Source organism: Symphalangus syndactylus, chromosome 14 (genome assembly GCF_028878055.3).
Source record: "Symphalangus syndactylus isolate Jambi chromosome 14, NHGRI_mSymSyn1-v2.1_pri, whole genome shotgun sequence".
Taxonomy (NCBI): Eukaryota; Metazoa; Chordata; class Mammalia; order Primates; family Hylobatidae; genus Symphalangus; species Symphalangus syndactylus.
Window position 1 is genome coordinate 41,496,854 of NC_072436.2, and position 24,333 is coordinate 41,521,186.

Sequence of the window (24,333 nt, forward strand, 5' to 3'; positions counted from 1 at the left end):
AACCTAACATCACAACTAACAAAACTAGTGAAGCAAGAGCAAACCAACCTCAAAGCTAGCAGAAGACAAGAAATAACCAAAATCAGAGCTGAACTAAAGGAGACTGAGACATGAAAAACCATTCAAAAGATCAATGAATCCAGGAGCTGTTTCTTTGAGAAAATTAGTAAGACAGACTGCTAGGTAGGTTAATAAAGAAGAAGAGACAGAGGATCCAATAAACTTAATTAGAAATGACAAAGGGAATGTTACCACTGACCCCACAGAAATACAAATAGCCATCAGAAAATACGCCTCTATGCACACAAACTAGAAAATTTAGAATAAATGGATAAATTACTGGACACATACACCCTCCCAAGACTAAACCAGGAAGAAATTGATTCCCTGAACAGACCAATAAGAAACTCTGAAATGGAAATAGGCTGCCAACCAAAAAAAGGCCCAAGACCAGATGAATTCACAGCTAAATTCTACTGGAAGTACAAAGAAGAGCTGGTACCATTCCTACTGAAACTATTCCAAAAAAATTGAGGAGGAGAGACTCCTCCCCAACTCATTCTATAAGGCCAGCATTATTCTGATACCAAAACATAGCAGAGACATGACAAAAGAAGGCTTCAGGCCAATATCTTTGATGAACATTGATGCAAAAATCCTCAACAAAATACTAGCAAACCAAATCCAGCAGCACATCAAAAAGTTAATCTACCATGATCAAGCAGGCTTTACCCCTGGGATGCAAGGCAGGTTCAACACATGCAAATCAATAAACATGATTTATTACATAAAGAGAATTAAAGACAGAAACCACATGATCATCTAAATAGATACAGAAAAGGCTTTGGATAAAATACGACATCCTTTCATGTTAAAAACTCTCAATAAACTAGGTATTGAAGGAACAGACCTCAAAATAATAAGAGCCATCTATGACAAACTCATGGCAAACATCATACTGAATGGGCAAAAGCTGGAAGCATTTCCCTTGACATCATGCCCAAGACAAAGATGCCCTCTCTCACCACTCCTATTCAACATGGTATTGGAAGTCCTGGCCCGAGCAATCAAGTAAGAGAAAGAAATAAAGGGCACCCAAATAGGAAGAGAGGAAGTCAAACTATCCCCGTGTGCAGACGACATGATTATATTTCTAGAAAACCCCATACTCTCTGCCCAAAAGCTCCTTGAGCTGATAAGCAACTTCAGCAAAGTTTTGGGATATAAAATCAACATATAAAAATCACTAGTGGCTGGGTGTGGTGGCTTACTCCTGTAATCCCAGCACTTTGGGAGGTCAAGGCGGCAGGATCACTTAAGGTCAGGAGTTTGAGAGCAGCCTGGCCAACATGGTGAAACCCTGTCTCTACTAAAAAAAAAATTCAAAAATTAGCCAGGCATGGTGACAGGTGCCTGTAATCCCAGCTACGCAGGAGGCTGAGGCAGGAGAACTGCTTGAACCTGGGAGGCGGAGGTTGCAGTGAGCCGAGACTGTGCCATTGCACTCCAGCCTGGATGACAGAGTGGGCAGCAGCGGCGGGGGAGGCGGGGAATCACTAGCATTCCTGTACGCCAACAACAGCCAAGCCAAGAGCCAAATCATGAATGCAATCCCATAGGAATACAGCTAACCAAGGAGGTGAATGACCTCTACAATGAGAATTACAAAACACTGCTCAAAGAAATCAGAGATGACACAAACAAATGGAAAGATGTTCCATGCTCGGCTGGGTACAGTGGCTCATGCCTGTAAACCCAGCACTTTGGGAGGCTGAGGCGGGTGGATCATGAAGTCAGGAGATTAAGACCATCCTGGCTAACACAGTGAAACCCCGTCTCTACTAAAAAAAATACAAAAAATACAAAAAATTAGCCGGGCATGGTGGCAGGTGTCTGTAGTCCCAGCTACTTGGGAGGCTGAGGCAGGAGAACAGCATGAACCCAGGAGGTGGAGCTTGCAGTGAGTGGAGATCACGCCACTACACTCCAGCCTGGGTGACAGAGCGAGACTCCATCTCAAAAAAAAATAAAAAAGATGTTCCATGCTCATGGATATTAAGAATTAATACTGTTAAAATGGCCCTGCTGCCCAAAGCAACTTACAGATTCAATGCTATTCCTATCAAACTACCAATGACATTCTTCACAAAACTAGAAAAAACTATTTTAAAATTCATATGGAACCAGAAGAGAGCCCAAATAGCCAAGGCAATCCTAACCAAAAGGAACAAAGCTGGAGGCAACACGCTACCTGACTTCAAACTATACCACAGGACTATAGTAACCAAAACAGCATGGTATTGGTACAAAAACAGACACATAGACCAGTGGAACAGAATAGAGAGCCTGGAAATATGGGTGCACACCTATAATAACTTGGTATTTAATCAAGTTGACAAAAACAAACAATGGGGAAAAGACTCCCTATTCAATAAATGGTCCTGGGATAACTGGCTAGCTATATGCAGAAGATTGAAACTGGACCCTTTGCTTACATTATATACAAAAATCAACTCAGGATGGATTAAAGAGTTAAACATAAAACTTAAAACTATGAAAACCCTATGGAGACAACCTAGACCATACCATTCTGGACGTAGGACAAGTGACAATTTCATGATAAAGTTGCCAAAAAAGCAATCGCAACAAAAGCAAAAATTGACAAATAGGATCTAATTAAACTAAAGAGTTTCTGCACAGCAAAAGAAACTATCAACAGAGTAAAAAGATAACCTACAGAATGAGAGAAAATATTTGCAAGCTATGCATCTGACAAAGATCTAATATCCGGTGTCTATAAGGAACTTAAACAAATTTACAAGAAAAAAAAAACAAAAAAAAATTTAAAAGTGGGCAAAGGACATGACCAGACACTTTTCAGACATGCATACAGCCAAAGAGCATATTTTAAAAAGCTCAGTTATCACTGATCATCAGAGAAATGCAAATCAAAACCACAATGAGATACCATTCCACATCAGTCAGAATGGCTATTATTAAAAAGTCAAAAAATAACAGATGCTGGCAAGGTTGTGGAGAAAAGGGAATGCTTATACACTGCTGGTGGGAGTACAAATTGGTTCAACCACTGTGGAAAGCAGTGTGGCAATTCCTCAAAGAGCTGAAAACAGAACTACCATTTGACACGGTAATTCCATTACTGGGTATATTATATACCAAAAGGAATATAAATCGTTCTGTCATAAAGACACATGCACACATATGTTCACTGCAGCACCATTCACATTGCCATAGATATGGAATCAACCTAAATTCCCATCAATGGTAGACTGGATAAAGAAAATGTGGTACATATACATCATGGAATAAAATGCAGAAATAAAAAAGGAGATCGTGTCCTTTGCAGGGCATGGATGGAGCTGGAAGCCATTTTCCTTAGCAAACTAACACAGGAACAGAAAACCAAATACCGCATATTCTCACTTGTAAGTGGGAGCTAAATGATAAGAAAATGGACACAAATAGGGGAACAGCAGACACAAAGAGGGGCCTACTTAAGGGTGAAGGCTGGGAGGAGGTAGAGAAGCAGAAAAAATAACTATTGGGTACTAAACTTAGTACCTGGGTCATGGAAATAATTTGTACAACAAATTCCTGTGACATGAGTTTACGATATAACAAACCTGCACATATACCCCTGAAAATAAAAGTTAAAAAATAAAAATAAAACCTTCTCCTTAATGAGGATAGTGTTGCCATTGGCAGGGAAAGTGTTAAGAACTAAAAGGGGGTTCTAGGTGCTAAAATGTTCTATAATTCATCAGGGTCTACATGGTTGTGCTCAGTTTTGTTGTTTGTTTGTTTGTTTTGAGACAGAGTCTCGCTCTGTCGCCCAGGCTGGAGTGCAGTGGCGCAATCTCAGCTCACTGCAAGCTCCGCCTCCTGGGTCCACGCCATTCTCCTGCCTCAGCCTCCCAAGTAGCTGGGACTACAGGTGCTCACCACCACGCTCGGCTAATTTTTTGTATTTTTAGTAAAGACAAGGTTTCACTCTATTAGCCAGAATCGTCTGGCTCTCCTGACCTCATGATCCACCTGCCTCGGCCTCCCAAAGTGCTGGGATTATGGGCATGAGCCACCGTGCCTGGCCTTTTAAAAATTCATTGAGGAGTACACTGATGTGTACTTTCCCGTGTTTATTACATTTCAACACATTTTAAAGAGAACTCCTTTAAAACTTTTACTAAAGACATTTTCACTTCAGAATTTACAAAAGAACAAAAAATAAATTTAAATGCCCCATAACCTCACTACTCAAGGCTGACTGCTAGGTTTATTTTTGTTTTTGTTTTTCTTTTCTTTTCTTTTTTTTTTTTGAGAGGAAGTCTCCCTCTGTTTCCCAGCCTGGAGTGCAGTAGTGCAATCTCAGCTCACCACAACCTCCGCCTCCCGGGTTCAAGTGATTCTCCTACCTCAGCCTCCCGAGTAGCTGGGACTACAGGCATGCTCCACTATGCCCGGCTAATATTTGTATTTTTAGTAGAGATGGGGTTTCACTATATGGGTCAGGCTGGTCTTGAACTCCTGACCATGTGATCCACCCACCTCGGCCTCCCAAAGAGCTGGGATTATAGGCTTGAGCCACCGCACCTGGCCTTGTTTTTGTTTTTTGAGACAGAGTCTCGCTCTTTTCCCCCAATCTGGAGTGCAATGGTGTGATCTCGGCTCACTGCAACCTCTGCCTCCCAGGTTCAAGTGATTCTGCTGCCTCAGCCTCCTGAGTAGCTGGGATTACAGGTGCGTACCACCATGCCCAGCTAATTTTTTGTATTTTAAGTAGAGATGGGAGTTTCACCATGTTGGCTAGGCTGGTCTCAAACTCCTAACCTCAGGTGATCTACCCGCCTCATCCTCCCAAAGTGCTGGGATTACAGGCTGAGCCACCACGCCTGGCCGACTGCTGTTAATCATTTTAGAATCTAAGCTCCCACACTGGGAGGGAGAAAAGGCATAAAGGAGGAGGCAGTGTTGACATGTGTCAAATGCTGATACGTCAAGACTTTTGGTAAGAGGAACAGACCATTGGATTTAACAACACGGAACTCACTGGTGACTTTGACTAGAGCTGTTTTGATGGGATGATGGATGCAAAGGTCTGACTGCAGTTGACAGAAGGAAGAGTGAGAGATAAATTAGAGGTAGCAGATATAAAAGACCCTTGCAAGGATGTTGCCAAAATAAGTTGCAAGGAAATGGAACAATGACATCAGTATCTTATCTTTTTTTTCTGAGACTCCGTCGCCCAGGCTGGAGTGCAGTGGCACAATCATGGCTCACTGCAACCTCCGCCTCATGAGTTCAAGCAATTCTCATGCCTCAGCCACCTGAGTAGCTGGGACTACGGGCACATGCCACCGCACCCGGCTAATTTTTGTATTTTTAGTAGAGATGGGGTTTCACCAGGCTGGTCTCAAACTCCTGACCACAGGTGATCCACCCACCTCAGTCTCCCAAAGTGCTGATATTACAGGTGTGAGCCACCGCGCCCAGCCAAGTATCTTACTTATTATGTACTACTATACACACAAACAAACTAAACCTAAAAATTTACAAGTTAACCACCTTTATCAAAATCCTGATAAAACAGTACTTCAGTTGATACTTGTATTCAGTGGGAATAAAATAAACTTTATTTTAACCTGGCAAGTCAGATACCACCTTTACCAAAATTCTGATAAAACATTACTTCAGTTGATACTTGTATTCACTGGGAATAAAATAAACTTTATTTTAACATGGCAAGTCAGATACTCACATTCAAAGATGGAAACACCTGTGACTCACTGTTGCAATCCAAGTTTTCATTTTTTGTTGTCCAACAGTTGTCATTCTTTAAATAATGACAAAAGTCTTCATCAACACTAAGTTTATGTTTTTGGAACAGCTCCTATATAAGGTAAAATTCTATGTTATAATTTATTCCCACACTTCTTATCCTAGAATATAAATAAAAGTTAATGTCTAAATAATACCAAAAGTATATTCAGTTTGAAATACCTGGAAATATGCAGTAGAATAAAATACCAAATAAAAACTGTTTTGAATATAATTTTAATATAATTGAGATAATCATAACCTTTTAGCCATTCCAGTGTGTTCAGATACAGTAATACATAACACAAGCATACTTACAGTAAGAAAACTGACTAAGATACTACAAGGAAATAGTTCCCAGAGAAATAAAACATACTTTGTTCTGGGGCTACTTGTATTTTATCCCATGTGTAAGAGATTTTACAGAGAAAGAAAGCAGCATTCAACTACAAAAAAGAGAAAGCAAACAGTAAGATACAGCAAAGGTAGCTGAGTGCAGAGGAGACACTCATTTACACAACTACCTGAGGTTCCTGGCATCCTTGAATGGATGAATGAACTAGGCTCCTTAATGGCAGCTCCCAGTCATCAAAAAAAGTGGAGTTGGCTCCCACAGACCAAATATGGGACAATTTGAGCAAAATAAATAAAAATAGTAATAGATTAATACCTATATAACAAAGTAAAAATCAATGAGTCCAACCTGATGACTGACAGGTAAGACAGATTGATTAGAGGAGTAGAGAGAGTGCATCCTTATAGTAGAATGCTAATAAATGAAGAAGAAAGTATGGAACTAGAAAATCACCATTCAGCAATCAGCACAGTAATGACTGACTCATCAGGCAAGAATCATGAAGGGATGCTAAAACAAGTGGCTGAAGGTTTGATGAAAACCACAAGATATTTACATAGTTTCAATAGTTTTTCCTCACAAGTTGTTGTTAATAACAAAGAGAAAAGTAGTAACTTTGGAATGGAAAAAATCTTGCGGATACGTCCTTGACCAACTGACCAAATTAACATCACCAAAAATGAGACAAATCAGTATTCTGTGGTATTCCTGCCAAAAATGTATAACTTGAATCTGATCATGAATAAACATCAGAAATATTCAAATTGAGGGGCATTTTGCAAAAATAAATGGTTTGTACACTTCAAAACTATCAATGCCATGACATACCAAAAAGGAGGAAAAATCCAGATTATCAGGAACTAAAAACAAAAACAAGGAAAGGAAATGAAATGTGAACCTGAATCGGTTCCTGTATGGGGTGTGGAGGAGGGGGGGCCTGCTCTAAAAGACAATATTGGGACACTGGTGAATTTTTTTTTTTTTTTTGAAGACAAGGTCTCACTGTCTCCCAGGCTGGAGTACAGTGGTGCAATCACAGCACACTGCAACTTTGAACTCCTGGGCTCAAGGGATCCTCCAGCCTGAGCCTCCCGAACAGCTGGGACTATAGGCACATGCCACTGTGCCTGGCTAATTTTTTAATTTTTTGTAGAGACAAGGTCTCACTTGTTGCCCAGGCTGGTCTTTAACTCCTGGGCTTAAGCGATCCTCTCGCCTCAGGTTCCCAAAGCGCAGGAATTACAGGTGTGACCCACCCTGCCCAGCTGCAAAATTTTAATAAGGTTTATATATAATAGCATTGTATCAGTGTTAAATTTGAATTCTATAATTATACTGTGAAAAAAATAAATGAATATCTCTGTTCTTAGGAAATTTACATTGAAGTATTTAGTGTGAAGGTGTAAAATATTTAGAGATAAAGCCAAAAAGGCAGTTCAAGGAAAATGGCATGGTTCAACCCAAATAGAAATATAATACTAATAATACAGAAAGCCAGCTACAATGGCTCACGTCTATAATCCCAGAGGCTCTGGAGGCTACCTGAGGCAACCTGCCAGGAGGGTCACTTGAGCCCAGGAGTTCAAGGCTGGAGTGAGCCATGATCGCCCCACTGCACTCCAGCCTGGGTGGCAGAGAGAGATCTCGTATGTATTTATATGCATATACATGTATATGTACATATACATGTATATGTATAGGTATATACATATATACATATACAATTTTAAAAAATATGGAAACCCATATATTATTCAAGGTAGAAGCCAAACAGGTAACAGAGAATCTGAAAAGGAAAAAATCCCAAGCAACTATCATGAGAATCATCAAGAGCAACACCTTGCTGAGAGCCCAGTGCACATCCCAGGAGGAAGAAACCCAGGCTTCAGAGCCAGGTGCAGGAAAAGCCTTCCTCAGCACAGCCACTTTCTCCTCTCTCAGAATCCTCCGCCTTTCCCCAGATACCTCCTTTCTTCTCCTCACCTCTCTCTGCGATCTACCTGTGCTCACTAAATCTACTTGTACTCAATACAGTTCTAAGTTCCCTGTAATTTTTTTAAAAAGTGAAACATTTAAACTTCTTTCGCAAATTAAGCATTTATTTGTATGTACAGCGTCTTTGTCAACGACTGCTACGTGCCTGAATTTAAACATTTACTAACATTTTTCATAACATACAAGGCAACTAAAAGCTTGTAGTGTTCTCAGCACGTAACTTGGTTTATTGCCATAAGTCCCAAAATTAATCTGTGGCACTTCTAAAACTGTAATCTCTATTTCTAGCCTCTTCACTTGATGAGCTAATAAATCTTTATACTCATAATTTTCCTTCATAGCTTTATATACATTAAAAACTTGTGTTTTACTTACTTCCAGATTAGAATGCTCATTGTGACAGGTATGATACTTCAAATGCCACACTATGGTAAACTTCACAGGCCCAGAACAATGGAATGACTTAACTGTTTAGAAAAAGAAAGTCTCGTTTTACATGAATAATACATACACTCTAATATAAACTTAAGGTTTTGAGAATGCAATTAAAAATAGGCTACTTTAATATAACAATGAGTAAAACATTACCTAATTTCTCCAAAAAGTCACTGTAAAGTGAGACAGATAAATTCATTAAATTGTTATAGTTAACCAAAAGCTGCTGTAATACTGCTCATTTCATCTGTAAGTCTAAAATTAAATAAGCTGAGTGGCCTGATACGCTAAGTCACTGCTTATTTCACTCTCAAACATTTTTCTCACTCACATATTCATTCAAAATATACTGAGTGAGCCCCATCCTGTGTCCCACCCTGTGAGCTATGATGGTAAGCAAGAACAATGCCTGTCTATGACTTAAGAGGTACTGGAGGAGTGAGTTTTAACAACTAAACAGGCATTCTCAGTAGTCCCAGAGGCTGAGAATGGTCAAGGGAGCACTGAGCAGGTCACCTATCATAGCCCAGGAGAGCATGAAGAATGGGTTCTGGGTAAGCTTGCTGGAGGAGGAGACCTGTAACTTGAAGGAAGAGCAGGAGTTAGCCTGGTGAAGAGAAGGGTGGACCATACACGTAAATGCCCAGGGTGAGTGAAAGCACAGCATCAGTATGACCCCTGAAAATAGTCTGCTATGCTTAGAACACAGGCTGGGGAAAGGAGAAAGAGTTGAAGCTGGAGAAGAGTGCTGGGGAAAATTCATGAGGTCTTATACCCTGCTGAGGAGTTTGGCCTTTCTTTTGAATGATCCAGGTAAGAGCGTGACAGGAATAGGCAGACTGAAAAGCATTAAGTCTGGAGTTAAGGAGAGCTCTGTTGGGAACGTCCTCACAACATGGCAGCTGGCTTACCCCAGAGTGAATGATTAGAGAGAGAGCAAAGATGCAGCCACAGTGTCTTTTATAACTTAGCCTCAGAAGGGATGTGCCATTATTTCCACCATGCTCTATCAGTCACTCAGACCAACTCTGATAAAATGTGTTCAGACCAACTCTGATAAAATGTGTTAGAGGACTACACAAGATCATGAATAACAGGAAGCAAGGATCATTGGGAGTCATCTCAAAGGCTGATAATGACAAACAGCGAAACGAAACTGAGACCAGAGATTCAAGTTCAACAAACTGAGGCTGGTGGATTTTCTGGGGGACAGTACCCAAGAGATGGAAGCTACATAAAGAGAAAGAGAAAGAGAAATCTGCACAGTGATCCCCTGGAGTTTCTGGCTGAAGGGCAGCCTGCCCATGCATAGGAACAAGCCCAACAATTCTCAGAGCTCACGCAGAGCTGGGAACTGTTTGAGTTTCCACTAGCCAGAGTGGAGAGGCCTCAGTAAATATACCAGGTATTTGGAAGACAAGCAGAAAGACCACACCACAGAAGCACTGCTAAGTTTGCCCTAGACAAAAGGCTACTGCAGAACCATCCTAAAAGAACTTAACAAGAAAACTGGAAAGCATCAAACTGACCCACAAGGAACTTAAATGTCTACTAGAACAAAGTTGTTAAGGGACTACAACGCCCTCCAGCACTCAAAAATGTGAAATTCACAATATGCACTGACCAAACAAACAAAAAGCCTGCTTGGATTCTGACTGGGATTAAACTGAATTTATAGATCAATCTGGGAAGAACTGACAGTATGATGTTTGCTACAGATTTTTCATAGATGCCCTTTATCAGGTTGAGGAAGTTTCCTTCTACTTCTAACTTTCTTCGAGTTTCTATCATGAATGGGTGTTGAATTTTTTTCAAATGCTCTTTCTGTATACTTTGAGATGATCATATGGTGCATTTCTTATATTGTTAATATGATGAATTACATTGAGAGATTTTTTAGCACAGGGCTCCACGTGACTTGAATGAGACAGCAGAAAAAAGGTTGCCTTAAAAAAGCCAGATATCTGATCTCCCAAACAGCATCGACATATATCCAAGGGACCAGTCCTTAGCTTAACAAGCACTAAAATCTGGCTCTGTGAAAACACAGATTCTCATGTCACCCTTTTCCCGATGGTAGATGTGTACATTAGAATGCTCAATTACTCACTTTCATGGCTATCATGTAGATGTATAAATTAGAATACTCAATTACTCACTTACAATGAACAGAAACTGTAAACTGGACTAGTAATGATCAACTCTTTCCCTTCAGCATGCCTCCCTAGAGGCCCAATACGGATGAGAAGGTGGTTTGGTGAGCATGGCACCAGACCAAGGAGGCTCAGGTGGATGCTATATCCACACCTGCAAGCCCCATGTCATAGCTGTGGTCATGGTTCAAGAAAACCTCTCCCCCAACAATGCTGTTGGACATGACCAGCATTTGCCTGACTAAACCCTAGTTTTATTATGCTTTTGCTCTTAAATCCCTCATGCTGTCCCATTCTTTCTTTAGATAAGTTAATAACAATGTCTTGATTGTAGTCTACTCATAGGTTGATCTCTGGCATTTGTAATGATTTTTAAAAATCAAATTCTGTTTCAGTGGCTGACATTACTTTTTTTTCCCCATATAACTTTTTGTCAGCACCAGACTGAGTTCTTTTAAATCCTCTTTGTCTAGACTTTGAGACATGAATTCATTAAATAAACAGATGCCAAAATTTTTTTCTCACTCACCTTGGACTTCAATTTCCTCTTACCAGGCTCTTATCACCACTGATGATTGATATTACAGAGCTGCTTGAAACCACCTCTGCTTTCTAGCTGCTGGCTAGCCTGACTTCCCTCAGGAAAGACCCGTAAAAGGCAGAATTGCCCCCAACAAATGAGCAGAGCATGATCTGTTGCGTGAAAGGAAAGAGTCACGGCTTTGGATCCTGTAGAAGCCAGTTTGCTCTACCCAGCCAAAAACTGCTCCTTATCCTGAGACTTTAACTCTGGCAACCAATTTTCCTAGTTAGGTTACTGGAAACAATAAGAGGAACTGGGCCACAGTGAATATGATCCAATGTAAATCCAGTGAAATTCTTAAAAAACCTTGGTAGTTCTGGTATATCAGTATTGACACAGAAAAGACAGTCCCTACCTAATGAATATTTTAACTTTTATCAACCTTAAAACTCTAATTAAAATGTTGTCCAGCAATTTTTACTTATGAGGACATGTACATTTTGAAAATTTTCAAGGCCATAAGGGGTTTATCACAATCATGACATTTCATATATTCATAAAAGCAATTTATCTAGTTTTAAAAATCTGAGACTTGAAGTCAAATTTCACCAAAACCAAATTTTTTGCTCGTCTATTAGACTTTAATTATAATTTTCATAAAATGATTCATATTACATTTTCTGAAAGAAGATCAGAAAAATCCATTCTTGTGGGCCATGCACAGTGGCACATGCCTGTATACAATCCCAGCACTTTGGGAGACTGAGGTGGGTGGATCACCTGGGGTCAGGAGTTTGAGACCAGCCTGGCCAACACCGTGAAACCCCGTCTCTACTAAAAATACAAAAATTAGCCAGGTGTGGTGGTGTTTGCCTGTAATCTCAGCTACTAGGGAGGCTGAGGCAGGAGAATCACTTGAACCTGGCAGGCAGAGGTTGCAGTGAGCAGAGATCTTGCCACTGCACTCCAGCCTGGGTGACAAAGACTCCTGTCTCAAGAAAAAAAAAAAAGAAAAATCCATTCTTGTAAATAACCAAGTCCTGACTGAAACAAAACTTTAAAATAAATGTTAGGACCACTTAAAAGCAAAATATTTGCTTAGTTTATTATATATGTTATCTTCATTTACATGAATGCATTTTATATTATGTTGTTTATGTACATATTAGTATTTTATTATTCTTGTTTTTTTGTTTGTTTGTTTTTGAGACAGAGTCTCACTGTGTCGCCCAGGCTGGAGTGCAGTGGCACGATCTCGGCTCACTGCAACCTCTGCCTCCCAGGTTCAAGTGATTCTTCTGCCTCAGCCTTCCAACTAGCTGGGACTACAGGTGCCCGCCACCACGGCCGGCTAACTTTTTTTGTATTTTTAATAGAGATGGGGTTTCACTATGTTGGCCAGACTGGTCTTGAACTCCTGACCTTGTGATCCGCCCGCCTCGGCCTCCCAAAGTGCTGGGATTACAGGCGTGAGCCACCGCACCCAGTCTAGTATTTTATTGTTTTATTATACTTACCAGATAACTTGATATCTGTAGAGTTAAACATAGTTTTCCTAAATATCAAAGGTCCTGATTTCTAAAATGAAAAACAAACACAGGAAGATCTTGTTAGAAGGTTTTTTTTGGCAATGTTTTACCCCACAACATATAGAGTTCTAATCCTTGCACTCCTCTCTCTGACAAGAGTATTTTTTTAATGTAAATCTGATCACATCACTAACTTGCTTAAAACCTTGTCATGATTCTACTTCCTGCAGTTACCCTGAGGATCAGGAGGGCTCCGGCCTCTAGCAGACTCAGTTAGGGCCAGTGACACATAAGAGGTAAAAGATGCTGCCATTGCAGGATTAGTGCTGCTCAGACGTGACATGAACTGACTGCATTTGCATGCTGCTCTCCTGGCGTCAATTTGAATGTACTTTTGATAAGGAACTGTCCCCCTCTCCCAGCTCCAAGTCATTATGGTTTACCAATGCAATTACAACAGACCGAAATTCTTACTGTAGCCTATAGGACGTGAATAATCAAGGCCTGCCCACCTCTCAACTTTCCAGTTCCTGAAAAGCATGATATTCTTTCCTGCCCTCAGGATTAGTGGTCAACCTGAAAAATTTACTTTAAAATCCTTCCTTTCACCCTTTGTTCATCTAGCTGGCTCCTTCTCACCCTTCAAAGCCCAGCTCAAAAGCCCATTCTGCAGGAATTCTTCCACTGTGGCCCATATCCGGCCAGGCCCTCCCTTATATAATCCCTAGCACCCTTTCTTCTTCACCACCTTTCCACAATTTAAATCAAATAATTGATTAGTTGTTTAATGTCTTCTCTCCTCAGGAATAAAAATCCTGCAGTTAGAGACTGTGTTAAATGTAAAAATGATTAGGAATTAAAAACAAAACAAAACAAAACAAAAAACACTGATAGGACAAGTGGTAACCTCTTCCCTTCCCCAACACAGTTTCAACAACAACAATAAAATTCCCAGCTTGGATCCTTCCTTTGAGCTCCAGATCCAAATACCCAAATGCCTAAAGGACATGTCCACTGGCGGATGTCCAACAGACAAACCTGTTTTAAACCAGACACACTCCTCTCTGCTCACCAACTTTTCCTACACTGTCCACCTTGGCTGGAGGTGGTACCATCTACGGTCACCCAAGCCATGGCTCCTTCCAGTTCCCCACTTCCATCACCCAATCCCCAAGGCATGCCTACTTTATCTCACAAACACTTATCAAATTTAGTTCTTCCTCTCCATCTCTGTCACCACTGCCCTAACTTAGGCCCTCTGCATTTCCTGCCTAATTTCTGCAATAGCTTAACTGGTACTTCTACCTCCAGATCTGATCCTATAATTCATCTTTAGACAGCAGCCATAGTGATTAGCATTATGTCTAAGCTCTTTCAATGGCTCCCTCATTCACATCCTAAAGTAGCTACTGGGAGTTTGGAGGCCTGATCCAACCTATAAATGGGGTTTATTGGGCCCACAAGAGGCCTTTTTTAAACTCTTTAGTTGACATAATAAAAAGATGGATTCCAGTTTCACTTAAAAAAACAAGGAGCTGTGGCAATTCTGTGCTCATTCTGCTAGAGTGTATGCAGAATAAGCTGAAGCCAAATGGCAGCTCCCCTCTTCAGAATGGGCATGCAATCTGTAGTCCACAACATTCCTCACTACCCCCTCCGGTCCTGAACCTAGCTCACTGTGCTCAATGACATGACTTGCCTTGGCCAACACAGATCCTTGAGTTTGAGGCCTCTGGCCTCAGGCTCAAGGCCAAGCTCAGGCATGGAAGGCTTGTGGTGACCCGAGTCCCCTCTAACAACAGAACTTGATGTAGCAGAAACACCAATAATTTCCTGCACTGCTGCTGCTCTGCTCTCCTCCTCTTCTTCATCAAGGTAGTAGTTATTCATCTTTTAAGACTGAGTCAGGTCTCTCTTCCAGGAAGCAGGGTTAGGTGACCCCCTTGGTGCTCCGGTAATATCCCAAGTATATCACAGTGTATATGACTATCTACTCATAAATCTGTTATCCCTATTATTGTGTGAACGTCTTGGGAGAAGGGGCAATGGCTAAAATTCATCTTTGCAACAGCAATGACCAGTCTAACATATGACACACAGTGGTGCTTCAACCATTTGCTCCCTTGTATACTCAAAAGAACCATTTCTTGGCCAGGTGTAGTGGCTCATGCCTATAATCCCAATACTTTGGGAGGCTGAGGCAGGAGGATGGCTTGAGGCCAGGAGTTCAAGACCAGCCTTGACAATATAGTGAGACTCCTATCTCTACAAAAAATTTAAAAATTAGTTGGTGTGTGGCATGTGCCTATGGTCCTCGCTATTCAGGAGGCTGAGGCTAGAGGATTGCTTGAGCCCAGGAGTTTGAGGCTGCAGTGAGCCATGTGACTGTGCCACTGCACTCCAGCCTAGGTAACAGAACAAGACTCTGTCTCAAACAAACAAACAAAAACAAAGAAACAAAATTTCTCCATAGATTTGCAGTACAAATGAAAGAAAGCCCCACTCTCCTTTCCTGTTTCTGACAACCTGAAATGAGGAAAATATAAGTCCACTCTTGGGAGAGAAGGGCTTTTAGACTTCTAGTGGCCCAGGATCACCCAGGAGTAAAATTAGCCTAGAGGTCATGCAGCACTTAGGGAGCAAACTTCTCTTCCTCATGCAAGAAGAAGTACACTTGGCAAAGATCTTTGCAGGTATGTTCACAGTACACTTGGCAAAGATCTATACAGATATGTTCAAGTAATCTAACAATATGCATGCAGCTGATTCACTTCCAGTATAGTTATACTGACTATTCATTATCGTAGCAGCAGGAAGCCATGAGAGTAGCTCACTGCGTTCTACTCTTTCCCGTTCAGGAAATTAAATAATGGAGATGTGCAGACTATATAACTGGCGCACAAATTAGGTCACCAACCCAGAAGAATCCTGGAGGAAATGGCTGCACTAGGTCTTAAAAGATCCAGAAAGATACCCAGCGTGTTCCTCAGAGTAGCTTTTGTGTTGTGGGAAGTATTTGTAGTCTTTGGAACTACTTTCTTTTTCTGGTTATCAAAATATAAGTCTCATCTTTAGAACTTGGACATTATGGCCGGGTGCGGTGGCTCATGCTTGTAATCCCACCACTTTGGGAGGCCGAGGCGGGCGGATCACGAGGTCAGGAGATCGAGACCACGGTGAAACCCCGTCTCTACTAAAAAGACAAAAAAAATTAGCCGCGCGTGGTGGCGGGCGCCTGTAGTCCCAGCTACTCGGAGAGGCTGAGGCAGGAGAATGGCGTGAACACGGGAGGCGGAGCTTGCAATGAGCCGAGATCGTGCCACTGCACTCCAGCCTGGGTGACAGAGCGAGACTCTGTCTCAAAAAAAAAAAAAAGAACTTGGACATTATGCATGTGGAAAATACCCATCCCAAACAGTGCTGGATGAGTTATCTGACCCTAGAGAAGCCGGAGATAACGCCTCTTCCAGACTTCCTGTCTCTCTTTTGCAAGACTTTCCATAATTCTGCCCCTGCATCTCTCCCACATCATCTTCTCTAATTACTGGATGCCAAGTTTTCTAATAGCCTGCCTTGGAAAGAAGAGTTTCCACCCACTCATGCCTCCAGATTCGCCTTTCAAGCACTCCCTAATCACAAGTCCCGCCCCACCTACACACACACACTCTCTCCCGGAACTGTAACAGGAACTGTAGAGAAATTCAGGAACTCAGGAAGAGAGAAATAGAGGTAGGGTGACTACTGCACGTTTCCCCCTCATTTAAATTTTTTCTTTTTTTTTTTTCTTTTTTTAAAGGAAGCGGCAGACGCGCTAAGTTTATGCAGAAACTGAAGCGCTGGCAAGTCCTCCCTGCGGCCTCAGGGGTGTGGCCCACTGTGGCTGCATCCGGACCGGAAGAGTCGAATCCCAAAGATACTGCTAGATGTGCCGAGAGATTCCTGATCCAGCCAAAACATGTCAGAGCAAAATGAGGGCCACGGCGTCGGGAATGGTGACCCTCAGTAATAGTCCGAGCGCTCGGACCGGAGGGCTGTCCCATGCGCAATCCTGACGGCTCTTCCCTGCAGCCTAGGTCGGGCCGGAGGAGGGGCCGCTCCCCGCTCCCGGATTGTAACAGGCAAAAGGCTCGGGGAGGGTATCAGGAGACCCGGTGCTGACCCGGCAGAGGCCAGGTGAACAAGCCCGGGGTCAAGCGAAGCCCCGCGACGGCCCTGAGGGCCCGAGACGTGCCACGCCTCGGTCCCGACACTCCACTTACGTCGTTGACTGTCTCTAACCAGAGCCCAAGCTCAGGGACCGCGCGCACAGCCACCGGGGCCCAGCACAGGAGGCAGAGGGCGACGCGCAGCAGCGGGGCCCGGGCGGGAAAGCAGCACTGGCGGCATGGCAGGAGCCCGGCTACGGCGCGGCAGGCGGCGACCATCTTGACCCGGAAGCTGCACCTGGCGCTCCGAGACGCCTGCCACACCCGAACCTGATGCAGCACCGCCCCAGGCAGGCGGGTGCGAATCCGGGACGCAGGGCTCGGACTCGGGTGTGGAGGAGGGGCTCGGCCTTGGGCCTGGGCGGAGAGGCTCGGTGCAGTTCTGGGAAACGGGCCAGGACCGGGAGGCAGGGCTTAGGGCTCTGAGCCGGGCCCGAGCGTGCAGCTGGGAGATGCCTGGAAGGCAGAGATAGGAGCCAGGACGTGGAGTTGGCGCCGAGACGTGGAGGCGGGGCTCAGGGCCTGGCGTGGGCGTGAAGATAGAGGAGGAGCCGGAGCTTGGACGGGAGGGCTGGCAGCCGGAGCGCAGAGGCGGGGCCGGGTAGGGAGGAGCTGCCGGAGTGTGGAGACAAGGCGGGGCTCGGGAGTGTGGGGGCGGGGCAGGGTGGAGGCAGGAGGCGAGGCTCGGGACCAGGCGGAGTGACGAGACAGGGCGGGGATGTAGGCGGGGCTCGGGAGTGTGAAGGCGGGCTGGGAGGCGTGGCTCGGGGCCAGGCTGGGTGTAGGGGACAGGGCGGGGTTGGAGGAGGGCTCGGGACCAGAGCGGAGTGCGGAGACAGGGTGCAGCAGGAAGAGCTTGGTGCCAGGCCGAGCGTGGAGGCGGGGCCGTGTGGAGGCGTGGCGTGGGACAAGGCCGGGATTTGGAGGCAAGACCCGGCGGGGAGGCGGAGCCTGAGGGTAAAGGCGGGGCTGGTCAGGGAGATTGGGTCGGAGTGGGGAGGCGGAGTTGAGGACCAGGCAGTAGTGTGGAGACGGGGCTGGACAAGGAGAAGGGCTTGGAGTTAGGCCGTAGTGGGGAGGCTAGGTTGGGCGAGGAAACAGGGCTTGGAACAAGCCCTAGTACGGAGACGGGACTGGGCGGGGAGGCGTGTCCTAAATGTGGAGGCGTGGCCTGAGTGAGGAGACAGGCCTGGGTGGGGAGGCGGGGCCTGTCTGGGAAATGAGGCTCGGTGGGGGGGTGGAGCCGGAATGGGGAGGCGGGGCTCGCCGCCCTCGAGGGCAAGTGTCAAGGTCCTGGAGTCCAATGCCTAGTAAGTGCTACGGTTGGAGTGCAGTCTAGAGTTCTTTTGCCCAGGGTGTCTCCATTTCTTGCATCCTCTACACTTAACCCCTGCCTCGACGCTCTCAGCTGTATGGAAACCGTTCTTTAAATTCAGGGAATGTGCCAGGAGAGTGCTTTGAGGCCAAGGCCAGCTGAACACAAGGCATTGTGTTGTGAAGGTTAACGTTAATAGGACAGTTAATACTTTTCAGAACAAGTAGTTACCTGACTGCTTAAAGCTCAGAGGGGTCAGGGCTTGGATCCGTCTTATTGTGTACCTTGCCTTGCATTTTCGACTGTAAGCTGAATACATGTTTTGCTGTCAAAGAGAATTAGTTCATTCATTATCAAATGTAAATAATATCCAGCAGGGGAATAGAATCCTGTGCTAATCTTGTTATTAACGTAGATCGATTTATAGTCAAAAGGCCTTGGCTGCTTTACCAGTCACCAGTAATTATTGAGGACCTACTATACACTAGAGATCGCATGTGCATCTTCCCAGCAAGCAATGTGATCAGTTCTGTTTAGGTCAGAATAACTGTAACAGGACCACAGGGGAACATCTACCAGAGATTTAGGAAGTAAGTGAGGGACAGAAGGAGAGAACAGTGCATGAAATTTAAGTTCTACAAGAAGAGTTAAGGGCGAGTTACCTGTGGGAGTGAGGGTTAAGTCTGAAGTTGTTTTAGTTACGAGAGAACTAGAGGAATGGAAAGATCTTCCAGATGACTGGATGGTGGTGTGAGAAGGGGAGTGGCAAAGCTGGGAATATTTAAACAGTACCAAAACATACAGGCATTCCTAAATTACGTTAGGCAGATGGCATCTTTAGTGTAAGAACATTGGAGAGGCAATGATTTTTTTTTGTTTTTTTGTTTTGTTTTGTTTTTGAGATGGAGTCTCGCTCTGTCGCCCAGGCTGGAGTGCGGTGGCGAGAACTCGGCTCACTGCAAGCTTCGCCTCCCAGGTTCACGGCATTCTCCTGCCTTCGCCTCCCGAGTAGCTGGGACTACAGGCGCCCGCCATCACGCCCGGCTAATTTTTTAATATTTTTTAGTAGAGACGGGGTTTCACTGTGTTAGCCAGGATGGTCTCGATCTCGTGAACTCATGATCCGCCTGCCTCGGCCTCCCAAAGTGCTGGGGTTACAGGCGTGAGCCACCGCGCCTGGCCGCAATGATGGTTTTTAAGTAAAGGTGAGCTGATCAGAAAGATCGTGTTGGTTGTCAAATTGGGAAACGGGAGCATAGGAGAGCCAGGATGACACCATTTTAAAAATAACTCCATCTTAAAACTAGTAAGGCACATTTCTTGCCAGTCACCACCCATGGTCGTAAGATGTTTACGGCGGCCAGGCACGCCTGTAATCCCAGCACTTTGGGAGGTCAAGGCGGGTGGATAGTTTGAGCTCAGGAGTTCGAGACCAGACTGGGCAACATGGTGAAATCCTGTCTCTACACAAAATACAAAAATTAGCCAGGTGTGGTGGCGTGCCTGTGGTCCTGGCTACTCAAAGAAACTGAGGGGGAAGATCACTTGGGCCTGGGAGGCGGAAGTTGCAGTGAGCCCTGCACTCCAGTCTGTGTGACAGAGCCAGACCCTGTTACAAACAAAAAAAAAAAGAAAGAAAGAGAAAGAAAGCAAGAAAAGGAAAAGAAAAAAAAAGGAAAATGAGGAAGGTTAGAATAAACTCTATAATGCTGGCTTGCAACTGAAGATATCAGTGTGAACTCATTTTTAAAATTTAGATTTATAAATAGATGTAGATATGTGTGTGTGGTGTGTGTGTGTGTGTGTGTATTTATATTTTCTTGCACTGATTCCCAGGAGGACCTAGAAGCAGCGACACCCCAGTAGCAATAGGTACATCTAGCACCAGATCTTGCTTTATAAATATCATTCTCCACTAAAATAAACCAGGGATCCTTGGAGAAGTGGCTGAGCCCAGGAATGGAATAGAGAAATTCATGATGAACTTGAGAATCTTGTTTTGCCAGAAAGTAAGGAAGTGGGTAAAAAATTATGAGGACACGTCAAAAAGGCATAGGAGCCAGTTTGAAGGAGCTCCCTCCCACTGACCAGATCTGGGACAATTTGGTCACCAAAATGACAGTAGTGGATTGTAACTCATTGACTCAAATAAGAATCCATGAGTCTACACTAACATAAATAAATAAATGATTACATAAATAGGAAAGAAAATCACTTTCTTACAGTTGGAAAACTAATAAATGCGGAAGGAATAACAAATTTAAAATATCACCATTTGGCAACTATCACAATTAAAATTGATTCAGAAAGAATCATCAATTCTATTCTAAAGTTAGTTGGCAAAAGCTTCATGAGGAAATATCTTCCAAAAATTACTTATTAATTACAAAGAGAAAAACAGTAATTGTACAGTGGAGATACCTGGCAGACACCAACTTAATGATCAAGGTTAATCCCACAAGGACTGGGACAAACAGACATGATGTGTATCATGATTTGATTAACTGAAAAGAAACAGCATGACTTCTGTGATATTCCTGCCAAAAATGCATGCCCAAAATGCAAAAATGCATCTAATCAAGGTATTCAAGGAAATGAGGAAAAGATTCACATACTTAAATCTAATCACAAGGAAACATTAGACAAACCCAAATTGAGAGACATTCTACAAAGTAACTAGCTGGTATAATTTGCCAAAAAAAAAAAAAATTATATATATATATATATATATATAAAATGCCAGGGTCTTGAAACAGCTGAGGAAGTTAGAGGTTAAAGGAGACCCTAGAGACATGATAACTAAATGTGACATATAGGCCTAGCAATCTGGAGCCTACACCAGAAAAATTGTTTTTGCTATTAAAATTCTTTAGACAATTGGTGAAATTTGAACAAGGACTTTAAGAAAATGGTATTGTCAATGTGAATTTCCTGAATGTGAAAACGGCACCGTTATCACACTAAGAGGTCCTTTTTCTAGAGAAAAGCACACTGAAGTATTTAAAGGTAAGCGGGCACCACATCTGAACTTATTCTTTGGTGGTTACAAAAAACTTTTTATATATTATATATATAAGCTTTGTATATGTATAACATGTATACCATCTCTATCTATCTATCAAGATAATCTAATAAAACCAATTTGAATGAAGAGTATGCAGGAGTTCTTTGTATTCTTCTTGCAACTTTTCTTTGAGTCTGAAATCATTTCAAAAGAAAAATTTCCAAAACTAAGAAAGAAGGGGGTAATCACTCTGTGGTTCTCCCTGTATATATGTTAATAAAATGTGTATACCTTTCTAAGAAGAAGGTGGAGGAAGGAAGAAGGAAGGGAGTATCTCACACCTCTCACATCCCATACAGGGGTCCAACTTGGTGTCTTCCACAGCAGATGGAAAATTTATGATTACTTGGTAAAAATAGATTGATAGTCGACTGATTGCCGGAGTGCATCACTCATTCTTTTTTGAGTCTTACGGGATTTAGAAAAACAAACAAACAAACAATACAGCTGCCATATAATTTTTAATTTAAAAAATTAAATCCTGGAGGCCGGGCGCGGTGGCTCACGCTTGTAATCCCAGCACTTTGGGAGGCCGAGGCGGGCGGATCACGAGGTCAGGAGATCGAGACCATGGTGAAACCCTGTCTCTACTAAATGTATAAAAAAAAAAATAAGCCGGGCGCGGTGGCGGGCGCCTGTAGTCCCAGCTACTTGGAGAGGCTGAGGCAGGAGAATGGCGTGAACCCGGGAGGCGGAGCTTGCAGTGAGCCGAGACTGCGCCACTGCACTCCAGCCTGGGCGACAGAGCAAGACTCCGTCTCAAAAAAAAAAAAAAAAAAATTAAATCCTGGAGCAAACAAAAATTGTCCAAAGAACAAATAAGGAAAAATTTGCCAATAGTTGACTGTAAGCTAGAACTGAAAGGCCCTTGTCAATAGACCAGTCCTTCTAGTGGAGTTTATTGCAGCTGTCATAAAACTGAATCACAGTTCAGAGGTTGCTGTGCGGGGAAATGAAAAGGCATTTGAGAACATGAAGTATCATGAGATCCTGAATTCAGTGCTATTAATGAGAGACTTTGGGGTATGGCTAACACCAAAAATGAATAGATGCTATTTTTGCATAAAAAGCTGTACATTTGATTTATTGCTTTTACTTAAACTATTGGATTGTATGAAAAATTTTGAGAGAGTATCACATAAAGCACCTTTTCCACATACTTCCGTTTGCCTTCATTTAACTTTTTCTTCCCTAAATCAAAACTGATTTTAGTTTTGAGTTGAGGCTTATGGATATGTAAATGTAAAGGTTGTTTTTCTGATATTTCCTCTTCATGTGCAACTTATATATCACATAAATTTTAATACTTTTCTATTTTGTTGAATTTTTATCGTTTATTAATACATCCTACAGAACACTTGTTACATAACCATCAAAATTCAAGAGCACTAAGAAATCGATAGAATTGTTTCCACAGCAGTAGCCAATTTTCACCAGTAGGTGACACTAGCAGATTGATGATATTTTGTATAAAATTGTGTCTTTCCTAAAGGTCTTTTAAATCTAGTCTTGTTTTCAGTTTCTAACTTTAATTGCTGACACTGTATTTCTAATCTATTTATTTTCAAATTAATAAGCTTTATTTTTCAAGCAGTTTTAGGTTCACAGCAAAATTGTGTGGAAAAGTACAGACAGTACCCATATACTCCCTGTCCTCCCGCAACCTCTCCCCACTATCGACATCCCACATTACAGTGAGTAGCCCTAATTTAAGCCATAAAAACTTTATTTGGAAGACACTATGTGCCTTACTGAGTGCTAGGTATTGCACAGATAGCTAGTAATGAAGGCAGCAGGGATTTTTACATTATTAAGGAGCAATTTTATTTGTTAGTTAGTGTTTTTTTCTATTTGGCTATAATCAAGTTTCCAAGGAAGATTAGAACTCATGGCATTTAGTTAAGCAAATCAAGCAGCGGTTGGTATCTCCTACATCTGAGGAACTGCCTACATAAGAAGATCCATAAAACATAGTCCTTGCCATCACCGGAGGGGATATACATGCAAATAGCACGGTGGGAAAGTCCTTAAGTGTGGATATGAGGAGTGCTTTTGGGGAAATGTGGTTACTTTTTTCAAAAGTGGACTTATCTTTTAGAGGTTTCCTTCATTTGGATTTTCTTAGAAGTAGATCCTGAAATAAGGGCTTGAGTGGCAGTAGCTGATTTGGGAGGTAGAGTAAATGCCAGTAGGGGAGTATTACGGGCTGAACTCTGTCCCCTCCACCTCCCAAGTTCTTATGTTGGAGTGCTAACCTCCAGAACCTTTAAGGCCTTTAAAGAGGTAATTACGGTAAAATCAGGTCTTTAGGGTAGGCCCTAATCCAATGAGACTGGCATCCTTACAAGAAGAGGAGATTAGGACACAGAAACATGCAGAGGGGAGGGCCATGTGGAGATACAGGGAGAAAACAGCCATCTACAAGCCCAGGAGAGAGGAAACCAACCCTAATGACACCTTGATCTAGGACTTCTGGCCTCCAGAACTGTGAGAAAATACATTTCTATTGCCCAAATCAACCTATCTTCTGGTACTTTGTTTTGGCAGCACTAGCAAACGAATCCAGGGAAAGAGCAAATGTGACAGAGAAAGGAATGCAGACATAAAGGGGACATTATCAAGTCAGCTACCACTGTGGGCGAATGGAATGCAATCCCACAGAGAAACTTAGGGAAAGGTGTGAGACAAACGCCATAGAGTTATCTCACACAAGGGTGAGGGAGCTGGGATGTGGAGGGCTACGTCGGGGAGAGCACCAATCACACTGGCGGTTCCAGCCCACTATGCGCAGGGCAGAGTGGCTTTTCTGAGCTTTAAGGAAAGTCTTCAAGCAAAGAGATGCAGATCATGACAGCTAGAAGTCAGCTCAGGCACACTGAAATGAAAAGGCAGGATAGACACAGGCGGAGCACTGGCAGGGACCC

The 24,333-nt window shown here is 43.0% G+C and overlaps 1 protein-coding gene and 1 long non-coding RNA gene across 4 annotated transcripts in view; one reads left to right on the top strand and one right to left on the bottom strand.

Annotated features, from left to right (window-relative positions):
- TMEM87B (transmembrane protein 87B) overlaps window positions 1–17,589 on the bottom strand; it is a 62,629-nt gene extending 45,040 nt beyond the window's left edge. Inside the window, exons 1-4 of one of the 3 annotated variants that reach the window (XM_055243339.2) lie at window positions 17,085–17,589; window positions 12,814–12,874; window positions 8,561–8,652; window positions 5,777–5,908 (exon numbers count right to left, since the gene is read on the bottom strand). In XM_055243339.2, the coding sequence (XP_055099314.1) occupies window positions 5,777–5,908; window positions 8,561–8,652; window positions 12,814–12,874; window positions 17,085–17,249 (450 nt within the window). In that variant the 5' untranslated portion in view covers window positions 17,250–17,589. Of the gene's footprint in view, window positions 1–5,776; window positions 5,909–8,560; window positions 8,653–8,773; window positions 8,973–12,813; window positions 12,875–17,084 lie in introns of those variants that run through there. The other 2 variants (XM_055243340.2, XM_055243342.2) reach the window with 2 other exon arrangements.
- Window positions 9,058–10,303, top strand: LOC129462885 (uncharacterized). The gene is made up of 2 exons (XR_008650984.2): window positions 9,058–9,268; window positions 9,434–10,303. It is a non-coding gene; the product is annotated as an uncharacterized lncRNA (long non-coding RNA).
- Window positions 17,590–24,333: the final 6,744 nt, after the last annotated feature.